This window comes from Actinia tenebrosa, unplaced genomic scaffold, assembly GCF_029948245.1.
Source record: "Actinia tenebrosa isolate PJP-AT-01 unplaced genomic scaffold, QUT_ActTen_1.0 utg165__unscaffolded, whole genome shotgun sequence".
In the NCBI taxonomy this organism is placed as follows: Eukaryota; Metazoa; Cnidaria; class Anthozoa; order Actiniaria; family Actiniidae; genus Actinia; species Actinia tenebrosa.
In genome coordinates, this window is record NW_028292594.1 from 446,233 (window position 1) to 471,066 (window position 24,834).

The following is a 24,834-nucleotide window of genomic DNA, read 5'->3' on the forward strand; positions in this document are numbered from 1 at the left end:
CAAAAAGCTTCTTATATAGACATTCCACGCTATATCGCTTTAATCCTAAATAACGATATAAGAGGAGAGGTGAATTACTAAAAAATATTACTTAATTCTATCTTTCCTGAGGCATAACCGGCATCAAGACCTTCTTTCATCTCATCATAACTGAAAAGTTTACTCATTTTGATATCTGGTTTGAATTCACGGCGTGAAAATGTGTGGTGAGTGCAAGTTGTTTTGTGGACGGTTTGTTTTGTTGAGTAGGTTGTGCCAACGTGTAAGGGTTTACCCGGCGGCGATTCACGGCTTCATTTGGTGGCTTCATTCAAATATTTCTTGTTTTCCAAACATCACGAAATCTTTTGTATCTGTTTATTTCGTGTTTTGCATTAACCATTTTGTTTTTCTGTTATTTTTTAGGAATTTTTGCTTATCTTAATTTCTGTGTCCCAAGAAATAAAAAATACATCTTACAAACTTTGATCAAAGGGCTTCAAAGGCTTGAATATAGAGGATACGATTCTGCAGGTTTGTTCTTTATTTCATTCTTTAATCTTTTATCGTATTCCATTTCATATAATTATATTTATTTTTTAATCCATTTTCAGGTGTTGCTTACGATTCGAATAACAACACTACAAGGTAAGCTATAGTTTTGAACTTTGATAAAGTTGTGAAATCTTAATCTTAGGCTTAGAACCAGTCACGAAAAAAATTGTTACTCCAGAATTAGCTCTAATTTCTCTTTTTTTTTATCGAATAATTCTTATCTGAATCTAACTATATTTTTCCTTAAACGTCATTAATGTTTTTGTCGCTTTTTTAAAATTTATACCAAATAAATACGATTATCCAGACCATGTAGCAACCGTGCGTTTCCAACGTCGTCTGACGCACACACCATTGTTTTTTTCTCTCTCATTGTTATAGTATTATTACGTACATGTATTTCCGTCGTTTGGGACGTGGCTGCTTGATACTTTGCTGATACCAATATCAGACGTGAAGGGTGTGGTTGGGGCATACCTCTCATTTTTCATTATTATTTTATTCATTCATTCCTTGCAATGAACCTTTATGTGGGAAGAGCAGTGTTAAAATCAAAATGTAAAAAACTATCTTTAAAAATCAAAATTTTGCATTCAAACCCTTCCTGTGGGCATATATTGTCTCTCAGAAAGGTTTTCTTATGAAATTCACTATTTTCAAAAATCATATGAGTTTGGAACTTACTGCATTTCCTTTGAACTTCAAAGTTTTACTGATTTTAACTTACTCTTTCCAGTTATGGTGACCATATATACCTGATAAAATCCCATTCTTCCCTTTCCTTCATAGTGACTAAAATAGATTGGACAATGAGCAGGTTTCATTTTTCTTTGCTCTGTACCGTGGAATCATATTAATAAGATTTAATGATGTAAACATTGCAAGATGCATTTGATATAGTTTAAATCTGTGTCTGTAATATATATACTTGATTCCAATATTTCAAAGGATGAATTATGAGCTAATATGACCTTTTAATGAAAACCTTTTAAAATGCTTTTGGTACATTGATTGATTTGACATCAAGTTTGACATTTGGACATTGAACTGCATTGCTTAAAGTTTTCTCAGAACATTAGGTAGTCTTAACAATTCCTGTTCCTGTTTTCCAAAGAATTCCTTTTAGACTTTATACAGGCCTGTAATATGAGTATATATATATGAAGGATTATGTTTTTAATGTATTAGTAAATTTTAGCTGGCCCATTTTTTTCAGCAGGTATAATTGAATGATGCTTTACTAACCATGGTAACTAAATGTTATCAAAAATATGTGATATGTGTCGTGTCTTTTTAATAATGGATTTTTTGTCTACCAGATATTCCAATTTAAATTCAAATTATTATTTTTTAATTTGACTACCCAGTCAGTAATTTAATAACATTTGATATAATATTATGCATGCACTGACTGGGGTCATAAATGCATTATATATATTAAAGAGGATATAGATGCATTATAACCACAGTACAAATATAAATAATTGATATTTATTCTCATATACATTATGTTTTCACCAACTTAACTTTTTTCCTAACTTATAAATTCAATTCTAATATTGCAGTTATGATCAGTCCAGATTTGATGTGATGATCAAAACTTTAGAACTTTATCTCCATATTGATACCCTTGAAACAACTATGATTGCATGATCAATATTATTATTGTTAGCATTCAATTAAGAATGTTCCAGATTATTATTAGATATTTCTTAAAACTATTTAAAATAAGTAATAATGTTTAAATCTGCATTATTAAGAAATAATTATAAAGAAATGGTTTATTTTAAATTTTTATTTAAGATAAAAAATATTTATTATGTACAATAGTGTGCAGTAGATTTAATTAAACTGATTTGGTTAAAACATGACCAATATTACAAATTGTATTTCATTGCATAAAAATTTACATTTGCTTTTATGAAGCTATGAAATTATAATTTGTTTTCACAGTATTTCTAAGTGCAATTTTTTATTCCATGTAAAAAGTTTTTGTTAAAAAAAAATTGTTTCAAAAACAACTGGTTGACCAGAAAAAGAATATTGAATTTCCTTCTACTTTTTTGACATTTTTTACAAGTAATTTTATAAGAATTTTCTATAATTTTAGTACTATAAAACATATAATGTAAATAAATCTAAAATTAAAGCTGTAACTTTTGATTGAGTCATACATTCTGTGAAACAGTCATGCAATGATTTGGTTGGTTGAGCAAAGTTCATCAATGGAGTAGTTTTATTCTTTTAAAATTACTGAGAACTTTGAACTATAAAGTTAGTTCCAGAGGGAAGTCTTAATGAATGGAAAAATGCCAAGTTGCATTTTGAGGTACATGTATTTTTGATAAATTTGTTTCAAAAACAACTGGTTGACCAGAAGAAAAAAAATATTAAAAATTTACTTCTACTTTTTTGATATTTTATACAAGTAATTTTGTATAATTTTTTTAAGTACAGTAGCTGTAATTTCAGTACTATAAAACATATAATATGTAAATAAATCTAAAATTACAGCTGTTGATTGAGTCATTCTGTGAAACATAATTCATGCAATGATTTGGTTGGTTGAGCAAAGTTCATCAATGGAGTAGTTTTATTCTTTTAAAATTACTGAGAGCTATGAACTATAAAGTTAAGTTCCAAAGGGAAGTTGTAATGAATGGAAAAATGCCAAGTCACATTTTTAGTTATTTTTGAATGATGAAGTTGGCTGTGAATGACAGGAATCGTGATAATGAGCATGCAAGGACTCAGATCATAGGCTGAACTTCAAACAGGAAAAACTTGATGTCACGTCCATTAGAATTAACGCAACGCTGGTTTTGAAGTGTGGCAGACAATATCTAAGTGGAATTTCAAATTTTTCATTCATTTTGAGTCTGCCACAGCTAGACATGCAGATAGAGTTCATGTACATGTAGATACCTTCTGATCAAAGCCAACTTAATCTTTCTAAAACTTTTCTGTCTGAAGGTTCCACAGTGTATACTTGATCCCAAACGTTTTTGACCTAGTGAAACTTTTATAATATTGTACAATAAATTTCTGTTGAAAAGCTACTTAACTGTAGTTCTGCATTTTAATCATATTAAGTTATGTTACTAGGGTATGTATCTATAGTCAATTGACATTAATTAAATTGGTTTTCCATATTGCTATTTTAGAGAAAAGAAGCTATAAACAATATTTTTTCAGTATTCTTTTTCTTATATTAATATGTGACAATAATGCAATGAACATCGTTTTAGCATTTATTTGTTTAAGAATTTTAGTAATTTGAATTTTTATACCAACTAGTCAACACATAACTTAATTGAATCTTATTTTTATTCATTGCAGGATCGTAAAGAAAAGGGGAAAGGTTGCAGCCCTATCCAAACACATTGAAGGTACTATGCTGTATGTACACACACTGATCGCATTGCATACCCAAACTTTTACAATGAATTTTAAATCTTCATAATATATGATTATCTTGAAGCAGTAGAAGTTTGAGTCTAGACATTAATTATAGAATACTGTGTTTATTGCTGCAGTATATTGTCTTCTATTTGGTAGTATATGTATTGTATGTAGCCTGTTCCCTGGGCAATCATGTTATGTACCGTCTTGGTATGTTGCAGTAGTCGTAACCTAATAATAATGATACTAATGAAAATTTATATAGTGCCCATATCCATATAAAAATACCAATTTACAATCTAAAAACCTTCTCTTTTGCTGCACCTGAACTCTGGAACTCTCTACCTCTATCTTTAAGATCCTTTCAAACTGTCCTTAAATTCAAGTCACAACTTAAAACTTATCTGTTTAAAAACTATTTTGATTTTTAGTTATCATTAGTTTTTGATTATTATTGTTATTATTATAGCGCAGCGCATAGAGCATTCATTTGGATATGCGCTATATAAATGCACTATTATTATTATTATTATTATTATTATTATTATTATTATTATTATAGACACTTATAGACACTTATTATAGATAATTGTGAAATAACTGAGGGGAAAAGTAAAAATTATTAGAGGATAATATGGATAATATAAAGTGTCATTTTTAAAATGCTTGAGCCTTTACACAATATTTTCAGAATTGATTCTTTAAATAGTGAAAATAATTCATCATTTTCAAGAATGTGGGGTCTTTGAGATAGAAAGGTTTACATAATTTCCAATATGTTAATGACTATGACGTAGCATATTAAGGGATAGGAGTTTTTTATGGCAACTTTTAATATTGAACGCTGGACATTTTTTGAGAACAAATTTGTAAGAACCTTTTCGTGAGTCATGAGTAAAAGGGTGTCATGTTTTTAAAAAGAATCTAGGAAATCTAAGAATCTCATAAAAAATCTAGTATCACTCTGATTGGCAACAATAATCTGAATAAGTGTGTTTTTAACTGTTTCTTGAATGTATCAAATGGTATCTTGAAGTCTCTGAGATTGTTTGGGAGAGAGTTCCATAATTGTGGTGCAGACACGCTAATAAAAGTTTGCAGCCATGACTTTTCATGTGGTACATGGTGTAGACTCAAGGTAGCACCTGGATGCAGAATGCAGGCTTCGCATCAGTGAATAGACCTTTGCCAATTGTTGTTACTAGATAGCTTGATGCCTTTCCATTAAAACACTTACAAGTCATTAATATGATCTTAATTGTAGACTCAAGGTAGCACAGGGATGCAAACCGCAGGCTTCACATCAGTGAATAGACCTTTACAAATTCGACCTTGTTACTAAATAGCTTGATGCCGTTCCATTAAAACAATATTGCAAGTCATTAAATATGATCTTGATTGTATATTCAATTCATACTTTTACTGGTAGCCAGTGAAGTTCTTTTGGAAGTTAAGCTAATCAGTCTTGCCGAGGAGTTTTGTGCCGGAGTATATAATCCAGTATAAAAATTATCCATACAGCTGTACACTGCAGTCTACTGGTACTCTGGTACTGTACTTATATGGACAAAAGTTAAATTTGCTACAGCTGTATACTGACAGCAGCTCTAGTTGATCTATTAGCACGGTTTTCCACTTTGGGAGGTTGAAATTTAACTTGGGAACATGTTCAATAATTCAGAATGTTGAATTTAGCACAATATCTAGACCATTCATTGTTTGTCTTTCGTCTGTCAGCTATTCAGCCAATATCATATTGTCATGCAACACTTACTACTTAGGGGAGTAAGGGAGTAAGCGTTGCATGACAATACCAATAACAGCTGCATATAAGAGACTACTGTCAGCTGAAAGTGCTTTAAATGCTTTCCATGATTTTGACATTCAGATCAAGATGAATTCAAAAATGGTGAAAAAACAGACATTCATGTTGGGATTGCACACACTCGCTGGGCAACTCACGGAGAACCAAATGAACTCAACAGTCATCCACAAAGATCTGGTCAAGACAATGGTAGGTGACGACTGTCGTGATGAAAGTTGACTGGAAAATACTACAGCTGATGAATAAATGAAGGAATGAATCCAAATGCATTTGAATGAATGAGTGAAACAAGGAAGGGAGGGATGAAGAGATGGATGGAGGAATGAATCAATGAACAAAGGTCACAGGATGTTTAGCTACATGCATTCATTTGTCTCTTTCAGAATTTGTTGTTGTGCACAATGGAATCATTACAAACTACAAGGACATAAAAGTTTATCTGGTAAAATCTACATGTATTTAATACCCTTACAAGGGATGGCTTAACAAATGACCATTTAAATATGCCCATCATGATGTCCTAAAATTAGTTTTAGCTTAGTCAGACCTCACTTTTGGCTCAGCGTTACTGGTCAAAATGACCAGTAAGGAAAAGATTTCCCTTACCACCGCTCCCTTGTGGACGGGGCCACTTATATTTATTTACTAGCACTTGAAAAAAAAAAATTCTTTCCTTGGTCAAAGAAATACCTAGTGGAAAATTTTTTATATAAACTTTCATTTTATTTCATTCAATTGTTTGGAAACAATAAGTTTTATCGCATTTGTTCATATGCTCAATCTAACCTCCTTTACAAGACCAAAGGAGGCCCAAACTTTTGTTATGGTGTGGGAACCCCTGTGTTTGTAACTTTATTGGATAACTATGTAATTAAAAAGCACAAAATAATGAATATATCATCGTATAAATATTGCAAATCTCTGGGGTTTTTTTAGGAAGGAAAAGGGTTCAAGTTTGAATCTGAAACAGATACAGAGGTCATCCCAAAACTTGTCAAATATGTTTACGACAAATCTGTAAGTACATTGTGAATATGAGCACACTTGTGAGACTACAGTATATAGATTTCATTTATATAAATCAAGGGTCATGTAGTGGATGTGAACTTCTCCCCCTCTCTCCAGATCCTCTGGGTACTGTAGTTTTTCTGCCCATGGGGGGGGGGGGGGGGGGGGCTCAGGGAAAAAAGTACCAGGCGTTCTTTAATCTCTTAATCCAAAGGTTGTTCTCTGGGTTTTCCTTACTCAACAGAACCTTTAAAAACACTAACACTAAATTCTAATCAATCTGTAAGTTATTCATGCCTTTACTTCAAGATCAAAGACTGAGACTGAGACTGTTTTATGGACAGTACAATGTAATAATTAGTTGCCAAATTTAAAGAAGTTGTGAAATGTCTCTACAGGTCCTCTTTTAAATTGCCATATTTACTAATTTAAGCACCGCCCTCAAATAAGTGCCGCACGTGCGCACTACATGACCGAAATAATTATTAATAAGTGCTGCCCCCAAATTAACACCACATATCAAACCCAGCAAAATTAATAACTTCAAACAAGTAAATGTGGCATCCTACATTTAACAATGCAGTATACTTGGACTCAGATAATCATTTTGAATTTAATCAATCGTATATTGAAACCTTCTGGATAATCATGTAATAGTATATTTATATACTGTTTATAATCAAATGGTGAATAGATCAAGAATACAACAATTTGACAAAAGTTTACCAGGGTGATCTCTCAATCTTTCTCTAGAAAAAGGAAAACAAGGAATTGCAGTTCAGGCAGTTGGTTGAGTTGGCCATCTCTCAACTGGTAAGCTGGGATGGATTGTTATCGATTGTGCTACTGTACTAACAATGTAAAAATGTGATCAACTGAATGAACTTTTTCCCATCTAATTAAATTAGGTCGGAATCAGCTAGTTATATTCTTTTAATAACATTGTGACCACAATGGTTTTTCTTTGAATAGTGAACATCGGTTCTTTAATTTAACTTTGTTCACTACTGTTCAGTCCAAGGAAGTTACGTGAAGTGGGTAATCTTGTAGTACCTCTATGACCAGGCTATGTACTTGTTGGCCGACAGTCACAGAGCCAACAGCAGAGTGTTGTCCAAGTGTTGGCCATCAGTTTTTGAGTTTTTTTTGTGGGCCAATGCTTGACTCCAACACTTGGCTGACAGATGGGAAATACACTTACATGCACGGCCATGCATGGCCAATGAACAGTAAAATAAGAAAGTATCCCCAGTTGAACAATATTTAATTCTTTTGTAATATTAAGTGGATTTTATACAGTCAGTAATCAAACCCTTCAGTTTAAGGAATTCCTCTTTTAGTCTTGCTGCAGTAATAAAAAATAACTGCTACTTTTCAATTAATTTTTCTTGCTAAGAAAGTAGCTGCTTTTTACCTTTCTTAATTTATTATTAATATTAATATATTATTATTTTTGCCAGGAAGGAGCATTTGCTTTGGTTTTCAAGAGCCGTCATTTCCCAGGACAGATTGTTGCTACCAGGTATAAATGTCAATTAGAAAATTTATTGAATGCCAGGGTTTGATTCAGGAATCAAAATAAATACACCCCTGAATGCATGTCAAATAAAAAATTATATGCAAATAAAGTAGCCTGAGCCCACTGAACCAGAGTAAAATCGCTGAAATTCATACCCTGTTGCAGAGCAAGATCTCTGAAAATCATAACCTATTCCGGTATTGCAAAAATAGATACCCTGTTCCAGAGAGGAGAGAGCGTGATTTCATATACCCTGTCCCAGAGCGAGCGCGATTTTATATACCCTGTTCCAAAGTAGAATTACTGAAAACCATACCCTGTTTGGCAGCACGTACGTGTATAGCAAATATAGGGGTATGAGCATAATTAATTCAGTGTAATTAAAATTTGTGTCTTCATTGAAAAGCATTTCAAAACTTAGACAGTCCATTCAAATTGTTTTTTTCAACATAGGCGTGGTAGTCCCTTGTTGGTTGGTATTTCTACCAAAACTCCTTTAAAGGCTGATAAGCTCCCAGTAATATACAGCGAAGGTATGTACAGGTTTTTGTCATTACTTAATTATAATAATTTATATTAAATTTATATTAAATATTCATTGATAGTTATTGTAATTATAGTAACTATTTTGTGCTACCCCTTATAATTAAATTTAGATTAATATTATAATTATGATAAAAATAATGATAATAATTAACAATATTTGCCGAAGGCAAAGTATATATTTGGTAATATTAATTTTACAGTTCTGCGAGCCCTCAAGCAGCGAGGTAAATATTACATCATATTCACTGAGCCTGAGGTGAATAATTGTTTTAGTATTTTTAACACAAGTGAATTTAATAAATAACGGTACAAATCGACAAACAAGCATACATATGCCCGGTGCTATATTCACCTGTAGTTGAATATTTAACAATTATTCGCCGAAGGCGAAGTGGTTATCGAGCGGCGAGGTAAATATTCCCCAATAATCACTGAGCCTGAGGCAAATAATTGTTTTAGTATAAATACACAGGTGATTCTTTCAAAAAAAGGAAAAAAAATAAGATAAAAGGCTTTTTTTTCCCCGGTAACAGCAACAAAGTGGCTGGACGCGATTTTGGATTTTCGCTCAAGGTGATTATCGTGTGATAGTGTGAGTTGCATGACCAATCAGCGTGCGAGATTTTCTATAACCACTAACCACCTGCGTATTTTTACTAAAGCAGCATAATAATGATGTAAATTGTAACCAATGAGCGCGCCAGATTCTTATATTCACTTGTATTAAAATAATTATTATTATATTATTATTATTATTTATCATTATTATTATTATTATGATCATCAGCACTATTATCATCATTATCAACATCATCAGCATCATCACCAGCATTATCACCAGCATCATCACCACCATCATCATCATCACCATCATCATATCATCATCACCACCATCGTCACCATTATCACCATCATCATCACCATCATCATCACCACCACCATCATCATCATCATCACCTTCATCAGCATCATCATCACCATCATCATCACCATCATTATCACCACCATTATCACCATCATCATCACCATCATCATCACCACCACCATCATCATCATCATCATCACCTTCATCATCATCACCATCATCATCCCCACCATTATCACCATCATCATCACCACCATCATCACCATCATCATTACCATCATAAAACATTTGAGATACATGCATAATGCAAATGTTGATTGGCTGGCTACTGTGCTTATACCTGTCCAGAGGACAGAGCTCGGACAAATTCTGCTCAGACTCTCTGGCTTGTTCATGATTTTCTCCTAGTATAATGATTTGCAAAAATCAATGAAAACCTTTAAAAATAAGGAAAGGTGACTTTCATCAAATTATACCCATTACCACAATTAATAAATACTGGGCTGTAAAAGCTAGCTTATGCTGTACGCAAACAGTACTAATTTAAAGCTTGCTAGCTTTAACTTTAATGATACTGTATGCATAGATTTGATCTGCAAATTCTTTTTTTAATTGCAAATGTTAATGAAAATATTTATAAGCACAATTGATAAATTGTTTTAAATTCTATAATATTGCACATGATGATGTATTAAATAGAATGAGTTATAGTCTTGCAGCAAAAAGTAAGGATAATTACCTAACATTCCTCCTTTCCTCAACGCTCATCTCCTCTTCACTACCTAGCTCTCCTCTTCTCCCCTCTCCTCTCCTCTCCCCTTTTTAAAAAAGATCTAAATCACTATTAGTATCAAGTTAAATAACGTAAATAAAGGTCACACAAAGGCAGTAATTGTTACCTGCCAATATACAGTACTTGTCATTATATCAAAGCCATATTTTTATCAGTGATATGTTGAATTTAAAACTCCTGCATCTTAAATGCACTTAATTCAATAATATTTAAGCACTCTATGACTTGTAATATAACAATAAAATGCACTAAAATCATGTTTTAATAATTTCCCATCTTGCTTTTCATGTGGTGATGGGATATTAGGGGATTTTAGGTTAGAAGGTTCTGGTAAGTGCACTGACTCTCTGTCTTGACTAATTATCTGAAAATGAATCATGATTTTATCTCGTCTATCCAACATGCATATATGTCATACGTAAAGTTATGCCTTGACCATGATATAACCATGTACAATGATTGTGATTGGATGAGCAGAATGATCTAGTGTGATCTAGCTGGTCTAGCATGTTATGATTGGTTCAACAATTAGTATTATTAGGGACCTTAAGCTATTGCTAGCATGGCAATAAGGATCATCACCATGGTAACAACAGCACTAATTGCCACATTTCAACGTAGCAATTAGTATGAAATGTGACATAATGTCATTCGCTGTATTAAGGCGATATGCTGGAAATACATCATGAAATGTCCTCCTTTCCCGATGAAAGTAAAAATATTATCATGGCAATGTCAAAAGGTCATTTATTGCTGCACTTGATTTTTTGTTCTAAGTCATCCTCTTCTAAAAAATTTGGTTGCTTTTAATTGTAACGAGTGAAAGACCAGACAAGCATTTAAAATAAATGATACAATAGAGCCAGGTAATAAGTGCATTGATTTGCTGTTGTTGCCTGTGTTAATAATAGTTGCAATCTTAAAGCTTACTGTGGTTTTGCATATTCTGGGAACTCACACATTTTAACGGCTTGTTGTGAAATTGTTTTTTACTGCCGCCAGTCAAGAATACAAAAGGTAAGGTACCGAGGGATTATTTTTGATTGACGGCAGTGAAAAACCAAATTTCAGCGTGCAGTTAGCAATGCTACCGAGTTTGCAGAATATGGGAAACTGGAGTAATTAAGGTCCCTACTAATTACAGTGTGACTGTGTATATGTAGCTGCACAAAATCCACTGATACTTACTTTGTAATACTGTATCATCCTCATTCATTTATCATCCATTATGTCAATCTTTTATCACTATCCCAATTATTTGAGCTGTTTTCATGTTTCAATGACCTCTGTATAACTTTGCCTTCTGCTTTATATTATAATTGTACCAAAAAGTGAGTGCCAGGCCCTACATGTGTATGCCTTAGGTTTTGGGTGAATGACACTGAGGAGTTGTAGAAACATGAAAACTGCCCTGACTTTAAGACCATAACAGGTTTTACCATGATGTATACACCAAATTGAAAAAAGTGCGTAATCTATGATTTGACATTTTCAAACTGACCACATCTTTTCAATTTGGTATTGTTCCGTTTGTTTGTTTGTTTGTTTTTTGCATGCATTCCATTCATCACAATATTTGTTTGAATATTTATATGTTTTGCATTTGTCATTGAATGATTATTTGTATGCTTGTTTATTGTTATTACTGCTTAAGTAGTATGGTATGTTCATGTTTGTCGTGTAAAGGGAGGTGGTATGTGGTCAGATTAGGAGGGGCCTAGTCTAAAATGCCCCAGTTTGTATTATTGAGTACCCAAAAAAATTTCAGTGTTCAATGCTCCCCCCCACCCCCACTTTTTATGGGAGTTAATTTTCTAGGGGGGGGAGATAACGTTCATCATTAATTTGCAACATTGTCAACTTTATTGTCAACCTGAAAACCAGCATTAGGTCCTTGGGGGGAAAAAGGTTCAAATAAATAGCCCACTTAAAAGATATGCTTTGCTTGTCATACACAAAGAGGCTTTGTGCATAATGCTCAGTTGTTCTTGACAGGAGAAAAGAATTTCAATTCAATTCAGCACATAGCCTCATACTAAAACCTTTAAATAAAAATCAAGTTAATAAGGGAAGCATATCTATCTCAGAAGTAGGCTATTCGTTGTAATTAATATTTGATTAATAATTTAAGATAATTTATACTAATGTTTTATTGTCCTATGTTCCAAGGAATTGGCAGCTCCAATGTGATAAAGAATGAAGAAATGGATGGCAACTGGTCAATCCTGCATGAGGAGGGTGCATCTATTGAGTATTACTTTGCTTCTGATGCAAGGTAATGACAGTCAAGCTACATAATTATTAGATCAATCTAAGAGAAGGGTGCAGGGGGCTACAACCACATTCCTTACCCACCCACCCAACCACAAACAAAAAGAATGAATTATCAAACAGAAACTATCAGTTGTCAAAATGCCAAACCCATAGAAAGGTTTACTTAACTACTCAATCCACCCTCTATTAAGGCATATAATGCTGTATATCTCGGTCATCAATTTAATGATGCATGACTTTGTATGGAATCTACTATTATTATTTGCCATCACAATGCAATGTTAAGATTATGTTGGCTGTCGATCAAGGTTCATATTCTTTATAAACTTGTTCTTGATCGAAAACTTTGTGTGCAGGGACAGTGGAACCGGGGGGACAGGGGGGGCACATGCTCCCCCACCAAATTTTTTGGCCTGGCCCCCCCAAGAATATTGGTTCTTAGTCATTGTTTTACGGTGCATGCATTTGCAATCAAACAAAACATTGTCATTATCACATAGCGTTAAGTATAATATTCAGTGCTCCCCCCAAAGATTTTTGCAGTGCCCCCCCCCCCCCCAAAGCTTTTTGCAGTGTCCCCCCAAAGATTTTTAGCTTCCGCCGCCCCTGGCGTGTTTTTTGATAGTGTCATGGAAACACTTTGTCTACTAACTATACCAATACCTACTTTGTCTCACAAATCAATAATTATTATTTTATGGCTTCTTTATTATATTATTTTCATGCAATTTACATACTGTAATTCCATTATAATGCACAAGGCATATTATATAGAATACAAGTACATATTTGCTCATCAATCTTACATCGTACTTAACCAGCAATAAAAAAATCTTACAACTAATATAACAGTATGTTTAGGTTCTTAGTAGTTTGTACACTGTTTTATATCTCGTAGTATAAAGAATAACTTTATAATTATTTATTTTAATTCTTTCCAACTGTCTATTTTCTTGACTTTTTCTTGACAATGCAGTGCAGTGATAGAGTACACTAACAGAGTGATCTACTTGGAAGACAATGATGTGGCTGCTGTCGTTGATGGAAGTAAGTCATACTCAATTATTGTACATCTGTCCTGATCAGTCTATAATGACTATTACCCTATACCCCTTATATTATTCCTGAGAATATCTGATGACCATGAGGATGCCATGATGGAGATAATACAAACTAGGGTAGAATACAGGTGAATATTTTTTCAAGATGAGAAAAAATGTCCACTCCTAAATTTAAATCCACCCTAAAATGTCTAATATCCAACTGAGCTTACTTTTTCTCAAAAAGAAGGCTTTAAAATAAATATTTTTTAAAAAAAAACTAGTTTTCAAAACAGGCTTTTTTACCATGGTGTACAAAATAACCTAATATATTTGTGTACTTGCTTCAAGCTTTCTTCGCTTTATTTGTACTCTAACTTGAATGGTTGGATAATAAGTCATAATTATTATAATTACAGTTAACTCTTGTTGCAGTAGACACCCTCGGGACCATCACTTCATGCCCGTAATAGCGATAGTCCACAATGTAGCGAAAATTATTATAATGGTCATTTCTTTGTCAGTATTTTTGTCGGGGAATTTTTCTCCTGTCCGTAATAGCAAGTAGGTGTCTGTAATATCGGGGCCTGTCCGCAAGGTGAGAGTTGACTGTATTGACACCTGTTTTCATATCAATCATTTGCCAAGTACCGACAACTCCTGACCAGTTTGCCTGTGTTAAAATAAACATTACTGTCTGCCTATAGATAGTTCAGGTTCCATTAAAGATGGGAGAAAATAGAGTAAGTGCAAAGTTTCAATGTCAACATGCACGGCACCATTATCAAGCGATTTGAAAGTAAATTATATTTAGTAAATGTCAGTGTCAAGGATGTCACTACAAAATTTGCATGAGGTTAAACAAATTTAGTCCTAAGGGAATCAGATTGCATGATCAAAGTTAGGTCTCCTTTATTAGAGCATCTCGTAAAGTAAACTTCTAGTTAAAACAATTGCAAATGATTGGAAAATTTGATGTTTAGTAGAACAGACACGTATCTTAGTAGGGGTTCCAAGAGTGGTGCCTTGTGACCCTCCTTAAACTTAATTCCCATTGGTAGTTTATCTTAATATAACATTTATGCATTTTGTTGTATATTAAATATTGACTTCCTCATGAGGAATCCAGGAAAATTCCTATATTCAGAAGCCAAAAACTCAGTTTCCTGCATACAACTTTGTAAAAAAGGTATATATTGCTTTTCTTACAGATCTTACGATTCATCGCCTAATACAACATGATGAATCTGATGATGACTATTACAGAAGCGTGCAGACTTTACAGATGGAGCTACAAGAGATCATGAAAGGTATTTAAACATACCATTAGACAATAGGCTAAGAATTATCTTGAAATTGTCAAAGCTAAGTGGAGTTAAAGTTGTCAAAGTTGTGTTTATATGTAGATTCAAGTGCATTTCTCCTGTTGGCTTTTAGGGTGTGCACCCTCACCCCCCCCCCCCCCCCCCCCCCCAAAAAGGCCATTGAGCTGAAAAATTATAAACAAACCCTTCAATGTGCTGTAAGACGTCGACAAATACCATTAGTGGTGCCCCCTGGATCCATTCCTGACTTAATTTTTAAGTTAGAAATGAAGATAATTAAGAACTTACAGTAACGTTATATCTAACTTTAGAGGTTCAAGAAATATTCTGGTTTTCTCATGAAACCATCTTGGATCTGCCATGACCCCATTCCACCCACCCACCAAGGGGTATATATAGGCCATTCTAAATGCAAAAATATGACAAAATTAGACAAAATATGTGTGCAATAATATTAATTAATTTTTCAATCAATATTGCTTTTCAGGAAACTTTGCTTCATTCATGCAGAAAGAGATTTTTGAACAACCAGAGAGTGTGGTAAACACCATGAGAGGCCGAGTTAACTTTGAAAATAACAATGGTAAGTTATAGCAGTTTTCAATGTTATGTACCAGATTTTGGCACCTTATAATATTAACCCAAAATTTTTCTGGTACTTATAATTTATGCCAAGATGGAGCTATTTAGGGAAGCAAAGTTAAGTGTTGTACCTATCAGTTAGAACAATTTATTGTAGTTAGTTACCTTTTTTTCTGGGAATAATGTATTTCAGACAAAGGAACAGGACATTCCCTTGAGAATATTAACTAAGATTCTTTGTGTGAGTTACAACGAGTTACAAAGGACCACGTATATTAATGTACCATATGTATCCACTCATGCGCAACTTATTCTTCTGGGTCTGGTTTTACGAATCCTGGGTAGCACTATTCTGCAGATAAATCCTTATCCAGTGGATAAGTCGATGCTGTTATCCAATAAATTTATCCACTGGATAAGGATTTATCCATCGGATAGCACTATCCAGGCTTTGTACAACCAGGCCCTGTAAACAAAAAAAAGAAAAACATTTACTAAATGAATAAATAAAGAATGCACAACTTAAATAGGGAAAACAACAAATTAATATTATATGCCTTGGCTTTTTTTGTTATTTATTGTGAGAGACACTTATTAACAATATTGAAAAGATATATTTTATTGTTATCCAGTGCTTTTGGGAGGACTCAAGAGTTACATGAGTACCATTAGAAGATGTCGTCGCATCATGCTTATTGCTTGCGGAACCAGCTTCCACAGTGCAGTAGCAGTAAGTACTTCCATGTTAATCACCACATTAGTTAATAGACCTAATTCATCTTCAAATGGTGTAATGTTTACCCATTTCAGAATGTGTCATTCCCTAGAGAATGTTGCTGTAAGATTTTTGGAAAATTGGTGCTATTTTTTTGGTTTCCATGTCATCATTTGATATTGTCTTCCTTTATCCTAGACAAGACAACTTTTAGAGGAGCTAACAGAGTTGCCAGTTGTGGTAGAGTTGGCCAGTGATTTCCTGGACAGAAGAACACCAGTTTTCAGAGATGATGTGTGTTTCTTTATCAGCCAATCAGGTCAGTCTCAATATCTGTTCATATTATAACATTCATGCTAAAGACGAGTGTGGTGTGGGGATATGTCATTGAATACTCACCAGTGAGCACTTGCAGGTAATATTGAAACTTACCCTGGTAGTCTCTTTGTCCTCAGTATTGGCCACAGACCCTGCCCAAATGGAAGTTATACTAATGTGGCTGCTAATTAGGAGACAATACAATATGGTAATACACTGACTGTATTTTATTCATTATATAATTAGGAGAGACTGCAGATACACTCATGGCTTTGAGATACTGCAAGGGGCGTGGTGCACTTATTGTGGGCATCACCAATACAGGTATGTTAACACCTTGCCACTTCACATCGGAAAGATATACTTCTAACTACTGACAGTGATTTTGAGGTTATTTAATTAATGGTGAGGAGGTTCGGACAGTGAAAAACTGGTTTGAGGTCCTGAACATACTTTATACACTGACCAGGGTCAAGCAATAGCTAGGAGACAGGAGGGTTGATAGAAAATGCTGCCTGCTCCAACAGCCAATCAGAATGCACAATTTTTAGGATACCAGACTGGAAAAAAAAAAATAATGGTATATATTGATAAATTAATGATGGTAATTGAATTGAGTGGAGTGCAATTTGGTCTGAAATCAAACGCGCCATTACAAAATCGCTCGACCGCGTAGCGGGAGTGCAATTTGTAATTGTAAGTTTGATTTCAGACCAAAATTGCACAACACGAAGTTCAATAACCACTTAATCATATCCTTTTTGTAATCATACACAAGAAAAAGACACAATAAAGAGTGCAGAATAATCAATATAATGTAGTAGAAGAACTAAATGCGAACAAAAAAAAAACATCTAAAAAAACTCTTTTTTTTGATTTTTTTGTTTTATTTTATTTTATTAATTTTATTGTTTAAAAAAAAATATTTTGAGGATGTGATTAAGAGCTCCTAAGGATGCGATTTGGGAATTAATCGCACTCCTTTGAACCAATCAGATTGCAGGATTTGGTAGTGATTCCGAAAAGGATAATTATGATTAATACATTGATCCCAATCTTAATCTATACCTCCTTCAGTAATCTAACTATTCAATGTGGAAATTCTTTGCCTAACAATGTGTGCAATTTTCCCATTTTTTATTCATTTAAATTTTTCAAGTTTTCATCTGCATCCATTTATTCCTCTTGTTCATCCTTTCATTTCTCTCTTTCATTCATTCAATATTCATTTCATTATTTGTTTTGCAGTTGGTAGCTCCATCTCTAGAGAGAGTGTATGTGGATGTCACATCAATGCAGGACCAGAAATAGGAGTTGCAAGTACAAAGGTACTGACAAACTCACAGATGGCAAAATAATTTAACAGTAGGGGGCTGAGTAACGAGCCATAAGATACTTGAAATGTATGTCACGTTATTAAATCATGGGAGTGGACAGGATTAAATCCCACCTCTGCTGCCTATGAATCCACCTACTACACTGTAAGCATATCATCAAAAGTACTATCTCCTGCTTCAGGTAATGTTTCCCTAGTGTTTCAAACCTCTTGTAAAGAGGATTCCTTGTTTGAATTTCACCCAATAAATGTCTACCCTCTCAGGTACCCAAACAAACAATCACATATGATGATCCATTCTACCTCGTTAGCAAATTTCCTTTCCTAAGCATAAACAGATGAGTAAATTGATTGGTTGTATGTTGTTGTTATCGTAGGCCTATACCAGCCAGTTCCTCACATTAGTCATGTTTGGCTTAATGATGGCTGAAGACAGAATCTCAATGCAGGGAAGAAGAAAGGATATCATCAAAACCTTAAAAGAACTCCCAGGTATGTGCCACCCACCACCGGGTAATATCTATTGGTAAGAGCATCAGTCTGCTGTGCTGGAGTTTTTGGTTGAATCCCAGCTTGACCTACGCGCAGGGTCTCATAATAACTAAGGAAAAGGTGCTGCCTCTTACAATAAAGCAACTGGTTATGCCACTAAATCATGGCTTAGATAACCACGTTATAATTAATGGCGGTCCTTTCTCTAATCAACTATAACTTTAAAAGATGACTACGAGTCGATCAATTATATTACTGTCAAGTGACTTTTATCATCACCATAAAAAAATAAATGAATACTTTTTATTCCCCGCTTTTATCTCCCATTCAGCACCTTTTCAAATGCTGCAGAGGAATGTTCCAGAATTGTAAATTAAATTTGTTTGTTTTATTGCTTAATTAACCACCTCTTACTGGTGAGATGAAGTACATGTAACCCCATCCCACTATAATATTATCACTAACTGTTTTCATTGCTACACACGGATCTAGACTATATACTTGTGACATGGAAATTTGGTCTGCCGTCAATTAATTAAATCATTAGTAAAGTACATACATAATATGGCCTCAAGTTAATCAGTTAACAAAATTACTGTCACATGTCACCCGGCCTCATTAAATAAAGTCTTCAATCAATCAATATGGAGATAATAATGCAAAGGTCCACGGGCAACTTACTCTTGACTAACAATTTATTTGATTGATTATAGTGTATTGCCTGATTTCCATGTAGCAAATAATCTTTTTCTTGAGCAGTGCATACAGTATCTATATATAGCAATGAAAACAGTGGTAAAGCCAGGTCTTTTATCAACAATTTCCAAGTCAAGTCTAGAAATCTCTATCTGAAGCCAGGTCTTAATGTCATTTCCCAATATTACCTTGAGAGGGGAAGGTCCAAATTCATAATACTTTTATTTTATTCTTATCGTCTATGCAGACCTGATTAAGGAAGTTCTCAAGCTAGATGACCAAATGAAGTCCTTGGCAGAAGAGATGTACAAACACAAAAGTCTTTTAGTGATGGGCAGAGGATACCAGTTTGCTACATGCTTGGAAGGTGCCCTGGTAAGCATTAATATAAGACAACTTTTTATAGTTTAAAAAACTCATACCTTTTTTATTAGTTGAACCCTGAAGCAGCCTAGTATGTAGGTCAGGGTGTAGCTAGATAACACACACTGTCAGATTGATTTTCAAAAAGCCATTAACCATTACAACCATGTGGGCTCAGCTCTGTTGGGCACCATTGTTGTGGGGTGTAAAATTTATGGTCCTGTCTCATAATTCAGAGATGTTAAACAGCTAGATGACCACAAGTTTATTGATCAGCTGTGACTGTCACTTGTCACCATCACTAAAAATAAAATTGATTATTTACATATCTTGCATCTTGCTCTCAAATGCAGTGCAATCAAAATTTTAAAATGTAAAACAATTGAAATGTAATTGTTTTACATTTTAAAATTAGGGTTGCACATTTGAGGGCAAGATATGTAATAATTATGCCATTAAGACACCGGCATGCCTACAAGAGGTATTCTGGGACAGGTTCAGTCCTAGGATGGTAAGGGGAGTAACTAGTCACACCCTTTTTGTCCCTGGTGTATATTTGAGTCTTATTTTGATGAATAACTTGATTTGTTTTGTAGAAAATCAAAGAGTTGACATACATGCATTCAGAAGGTATCTTAGCTGGAGAACTGAAACATGGTCCATTGGCGTTGGTTGATAAAGACATGCCTGTCATGATGATTGTTGTACAAGATGCTGTACATGTTGTAAGTATGATTGGATCGACTCTTCATAACACCACCAACAACAACAATTAACAACTTTATTTCCTTTCAATTGGTACAAGAAATTGAAAGTTAGATGCCAATCGCTCTATTCATGCCTCTTCTTGGAAGAGATTTGACAATTCTCATGGGGCCAGTGCATGGAAGGGCGAAAGGGGTGGGTTGAGAACAACACAGTGGCCAGGCATGTTCAACATATGGCTCACAAGCAGAACTCAATTCTATTAATTGGGAAGTTCATATACTGATAGAGTCGTCCAATTTTGTCATCCCAGTCATCCTTAATGAATAACTTCCTAGTTTTCCTTTTTTTCTTGACAAACAAGAACTTATTTATTAATCTAATCTTTTTTTTTTCTTTTTTTGTTTAAACATTTTTGTGTGCATGATTGTGCAAAAATACTATTTTCATCTTTTTTCCTCCAGAAATGCATGAATGCACTCCATGAAGTCACTGCCAGAAAAGTAAGTAATATTAAGAATTATACAGTCACGAACAAAGCTGCATGTTTCAATTAATGCCAGCATGATAGCTAATACTGTAGCCCAGATTCCCAAGACTCTGACTAAAATAAATTTTAGCTTTGATAGGGTTTTTTCTGATAATGGACCATTCACCAAGAATATTTCATCTTAGATTTCAAGGCATTATAAGGTGTCCAGGGGACAAATAAAGCTTTGTTACAGCTGCGAGAGCACTTGATACTGCACCACACCACAAGAGAACACTGGCAACAAATTAAAGATGAATTAGGGCGGCACATGATCAATCACTTTTACCCATTAAAAAAATACAAACAGTCATGGAACTCTTCTATATATTTTCCATTATCTTTGTTTTGTTTTGTCCCGTGGCAAGATGGCTGTCGTATTGTCTTAAAGTGCTACTACGACGAAAATCACTCAAACTTGGATTCAGCTGAAACTTCCTAAGAATACTCTTTAAAGGTCCAATAATCACTGTATGAAGTGTTTTTTCGATATTCAGGACGAAAGTATGATATTTTTACGATTATTTTTTGGAGTCTGTGACATCATACACTCAACATCGAACATCGCTCCATACATTTCTTCGTAGTTTATGATCAAAATATCAGTAGTAAAGGGAGAAAGAAATACCCAAACACCCCAAAATATAAATCATAGTCACAAGTAATGTGAAATAAGCACATTAGCCACCCTTTGGGCTTCATAGGAATAAAATGAATTAAGGATTTATATACAAAGAAATATATGTAGCAATGTTTGATGTTGAGTGTATGACGTCACAGACTTCAAAAAATAATCGTAAAAATATCATACTTTCATACTGAATATCGAGAAAACACTTCATACAGTGATTATTGGACCTTTAAAGAGTATTTTTAGGAAGTTTCAGCTGAATCCAAGTTTGAGCGATTTTCGTCGTAGTAGCACTTTAAAAATGGACCTTTATCTTGTTGATTGGAACAATAGATTTTTCCTGCATTACCTCACATTCAAGGGCTTCAGGATGAGGATTTTCGGGGCTAAACAAAATAAATTCACTTAATAGGAAATAAATATTGTGCCATGTTATAAAAGTCCATCAAACATTTGAAATATAATCAACTAATAATCAGATGGTGTCTGTAATGCCAATATCCCTTTCCAGAATTCACTTAATGAACATGAAACAATGGTTTGAAGTCAAGACTTAACTTGCTTCTTTTATTCATCAAGTCCTACCTCCACTTGAAACCATTGTTTAGTGATCAGTCATGCGAATTCAGGAAAGGTCTATTAATTTAGTACAATTTTTTTAAAGTTTGTTTTATGTACTAATTTTACGTTGATGGTGTTATAGGGCCGTCCTATCGTGATTTGTAACCCGGGTGACAAGGATGTCCAGTGTCATGCAAGCCGTGTACTAGAGGTTCCCAAGATTGTTGACTGTCTTCAGGGACTGCTGACAGTCATTCCTTTACAGCTCTTGTCATTCCATCTTGCTGTAATGAAAGGATACGATGTAAGCTATCACCATGTAATGTTAGGTTATCACACTATAGAATCAGCAACTGTGATCTTGAAACTATATGGAATAAAAAAAACTCCTTGATGGTAGCACTTCATAGACAAAACTGTGGCCGTCATCCATGATCAAATTGGAATAAATTTAGGATTGAATTGATTTTTCTGGAGGCAGGAAGGGACACAGGAGAGAAGCAACTAATTAACAACTCTAATCACATGCGCCACCAAAATTAAACCCTGCCAAACTTAAACCTATGTTGCATCAGTTAGAGGAAAGCAGTCTCACTGCTATGCCACCCATCCTTCCCAATATTGACCCACAAAAATGGTGCCGTACATGTAGCATTTCAAGGGGATTGGTTGCTACCAAGAAAACAACATGTTCTCATCTTTTCAAATTGATTTGTTTCTATAGGCCTATCCCAAATTTGCTGGTCATGAATGACTTCTAAAAATTGGCTCCTCGGCTTGAAGCCCTTGTTTTGTGGTCACTCATGACAAGCAAATCTGGGAAAATTCTGTTAACTGCTGCTTGGATATCCTTGAATAAATAGCTTCTTATAAAAATATAATTAATTGATTAAACTTTCTACTTTTCTCTAGGTTGATTGTCCACGAAATCTGGCCAAGTCAGTCACAGTTGAATAAAATAACTGTTAGAGAAGATCATTTTAATCCTATTTTAGCAGGCACATTTTAACTCCATGTGCCCAGTTGATATATCACAGAGTGACAATAATGACTCAAAGTAGAGCTGTCCTAACTTTAATCTCTATCGGCATTTAGTATTATTATTCTCTTTCAATTATAGATTGTTGTTAGAGTATAATAAATTGAAAAGAAAGACAGTTATTAGTTAGGAGCATTGTAAGGTAGTCTGTAGGTAGGTGGTTTGGTTGATTCATCTACAGGTGTAGTAAATAATTAGTTACACCCATTTTCATAATTATGTGACCAACTCAGCCCTATAGACATCTCTGGGTTTTGGGCTCTATCAAAAAATTACTATTCAGACCCTTGAGTTTGATTGGCAGAAGCCAAAATCGCAGAGACATCTCTAATTATAGCTAGTTGTCTGGCTGGCGTAATTATGGAAATGGGTATACGTCTGATTGAGACAAACTTTCATTGACTGGTTATCAGGCATTAGACTGTCAATCAAATATTCATCTCCATTAACTTCTCGCAGTTCCCATACATTACTTGAGTTTGTTGTAAATTATTGCTGTAACAATGAAAACATATAGAGGATATTACATGGGCACGCGGAGATACAAATTTTATCTTCAAGTGTTCAATTGATATCTCACGAGTGAGCGCAGCAATAAAATTCGTATCTCCAAGGAGCCATGTAATGTTCTGTTTATTATATAGATATCGATGAAACTTTTGTTATTAAATATGTTACTATGTCAACAGCGATATCTTCACGTGTGAAAGACATGGTATCTTCCACTGGTGAAAGATATCAAGTTTTCAACACTAGAGAAAACCTGGTATTTCATCGATATCTATGTAATAAATATACATAGTCAACAATCTAATAGTGCATGAAAACAAATAAACAAAAAGCATGCATATTTTACAAACATCACTCCCTGTAAGGGGTTCTTCGTGTGAGGTTCACTAGTGCATTGTTTGTGTCATGCAAGGTATAAAGTAACTCAATCAATAAATTAGCATAAATATTGGAACATTATAATTAGAATAATCATTTTAATCCAAGGGCAGATCCAAGGGGGGCTGAAGCCCCCCCTTCAGCAGAAAAAACGATGCTTTTTTACATTGTGTTCCGTTGTGTCGATGGAAGAAACTCCATTACTCCCCCCCCCCCCCCCCCCCCCCCCCCCTAAAATTTTGGCTGGATCCGCCCTTGGAATCACTCAGCAAAAATCAGTAAGGTACCTAAGCCTACTGACAAGAAAGGATGTAGAATATTCTAGCTTAAAAACATTTTACAGCCCAGGAACATTTATTTAAGGTAATGTTTTATAGCATTTATGGTATTCAATGATGTAGAATTGGTATAATAAAAAGGCATTTTTTGAAATGATGGTACACAATATTTTGTAGTTTGTATCCTGGAATTTAGTGCCTGCATGACATCTGTCTGCATGCTGAGAGGGCTGTGGGCAGGGCAAAGGGCCCCTCTGGATATCAGCCAGGTAGCTGAATGGGCCCACCCTGTTTAAATAAAAATAAAGTCTTTAAAGACCATCTGAGTAGCAGAGACTGGTACAAATTGTAAAAATAAAACTGAATCCAGGGAAGCTTGCCTGAACTTGCTCCAGTCTTGTTTTTACTTAAAGAATGAAATAAATATAGGAATTAGCAGGAATTAGCAGTGGCATTTCCAGAGTGGCTCCTTATCCACTGGATTCCATTTGAAATTTAGAAGTTGATTTTTTTGGAGGGAGGACAGTTATCTGGAAAACCCCCAAGCAGGCAATTTGTGCTATTTTCCTT

At 34.3% G+C, this 24,834-nt stretch overlaps 1 protein-coding gene across 3 annotated transcripts; it reads left to right on the forward strand.

The window, feature by feature from the left end:
• Nucleotides 1-43: 43 nt before the first annotated feature.
• LOC116298194 (glutamine--fructose-6-phosphate aminotransferase [isomerizing] 2) lies at nucleotides 44-24,418 on the forward strand. 3 transcript variants are annotated; one of them, XM_031706572.2, is made up of 25 exons: nucleotides 44-206; nucleotides 406-513; nucleotides 594-627; nucleotides 3,874-3,923; nucleotides 5,825-5,950; nucleotides 6,145-6,203; nucleotides 6,698-6,778; nucleotides 7,523-7,582; nucleotides 8,230-8,291; nucleotides 8,742-8,821; nucleotides 10,799-10,822; nucleotides 12,662-12,767; nucleotides 13,743-13,813; nucleotides 15,018-15,116; nucleotides 15,619-15,714; nucleotides 16,346-16,443; nucleotides 16,627-16,747; nucleotides 16,993-17,070; nucleotides 17,995-18,074; nucleotides 18,460-18,574; nucleotides 19,518-19,645; nucleotides 20,230-20,358; nucleotides 20,803-20,841; nucleotides 22,202-22,363; nucleotides 22,972-24,418. In XM_031706572.2, exons 1-25 carry the CDS (start codon nucleotides 200-202, stop codon nucleotides 23,014-23,016), a joined length of 2,058 nt encoding a protein of 685 aa, XP_031562432.2. In that variant the 5' UTR covers nucleotides 44-199; the 3' UTR covers nucleotides 23,017-24,418. The 3 variants fall into 3 exon arrangements, with proteins under 3 accessions (XP_031562432.2, XP_031562433.2, XP_031562434.2); XM_031706573.2 differs by lacking the exon at nucleotides 10,799-10,822 and having other exon boundaries at nucleotides 45-206; XM_031706574.2 differs by lacking the exons at nucleotides 44-206; nucleotides 406-513; nucleotides 594-627 and adding an exon at nucleotides 3,368-3,640.
• The last annotated feature ends 416 nt before the right edge of the window (nucleotides 24,419-24,834 follow it).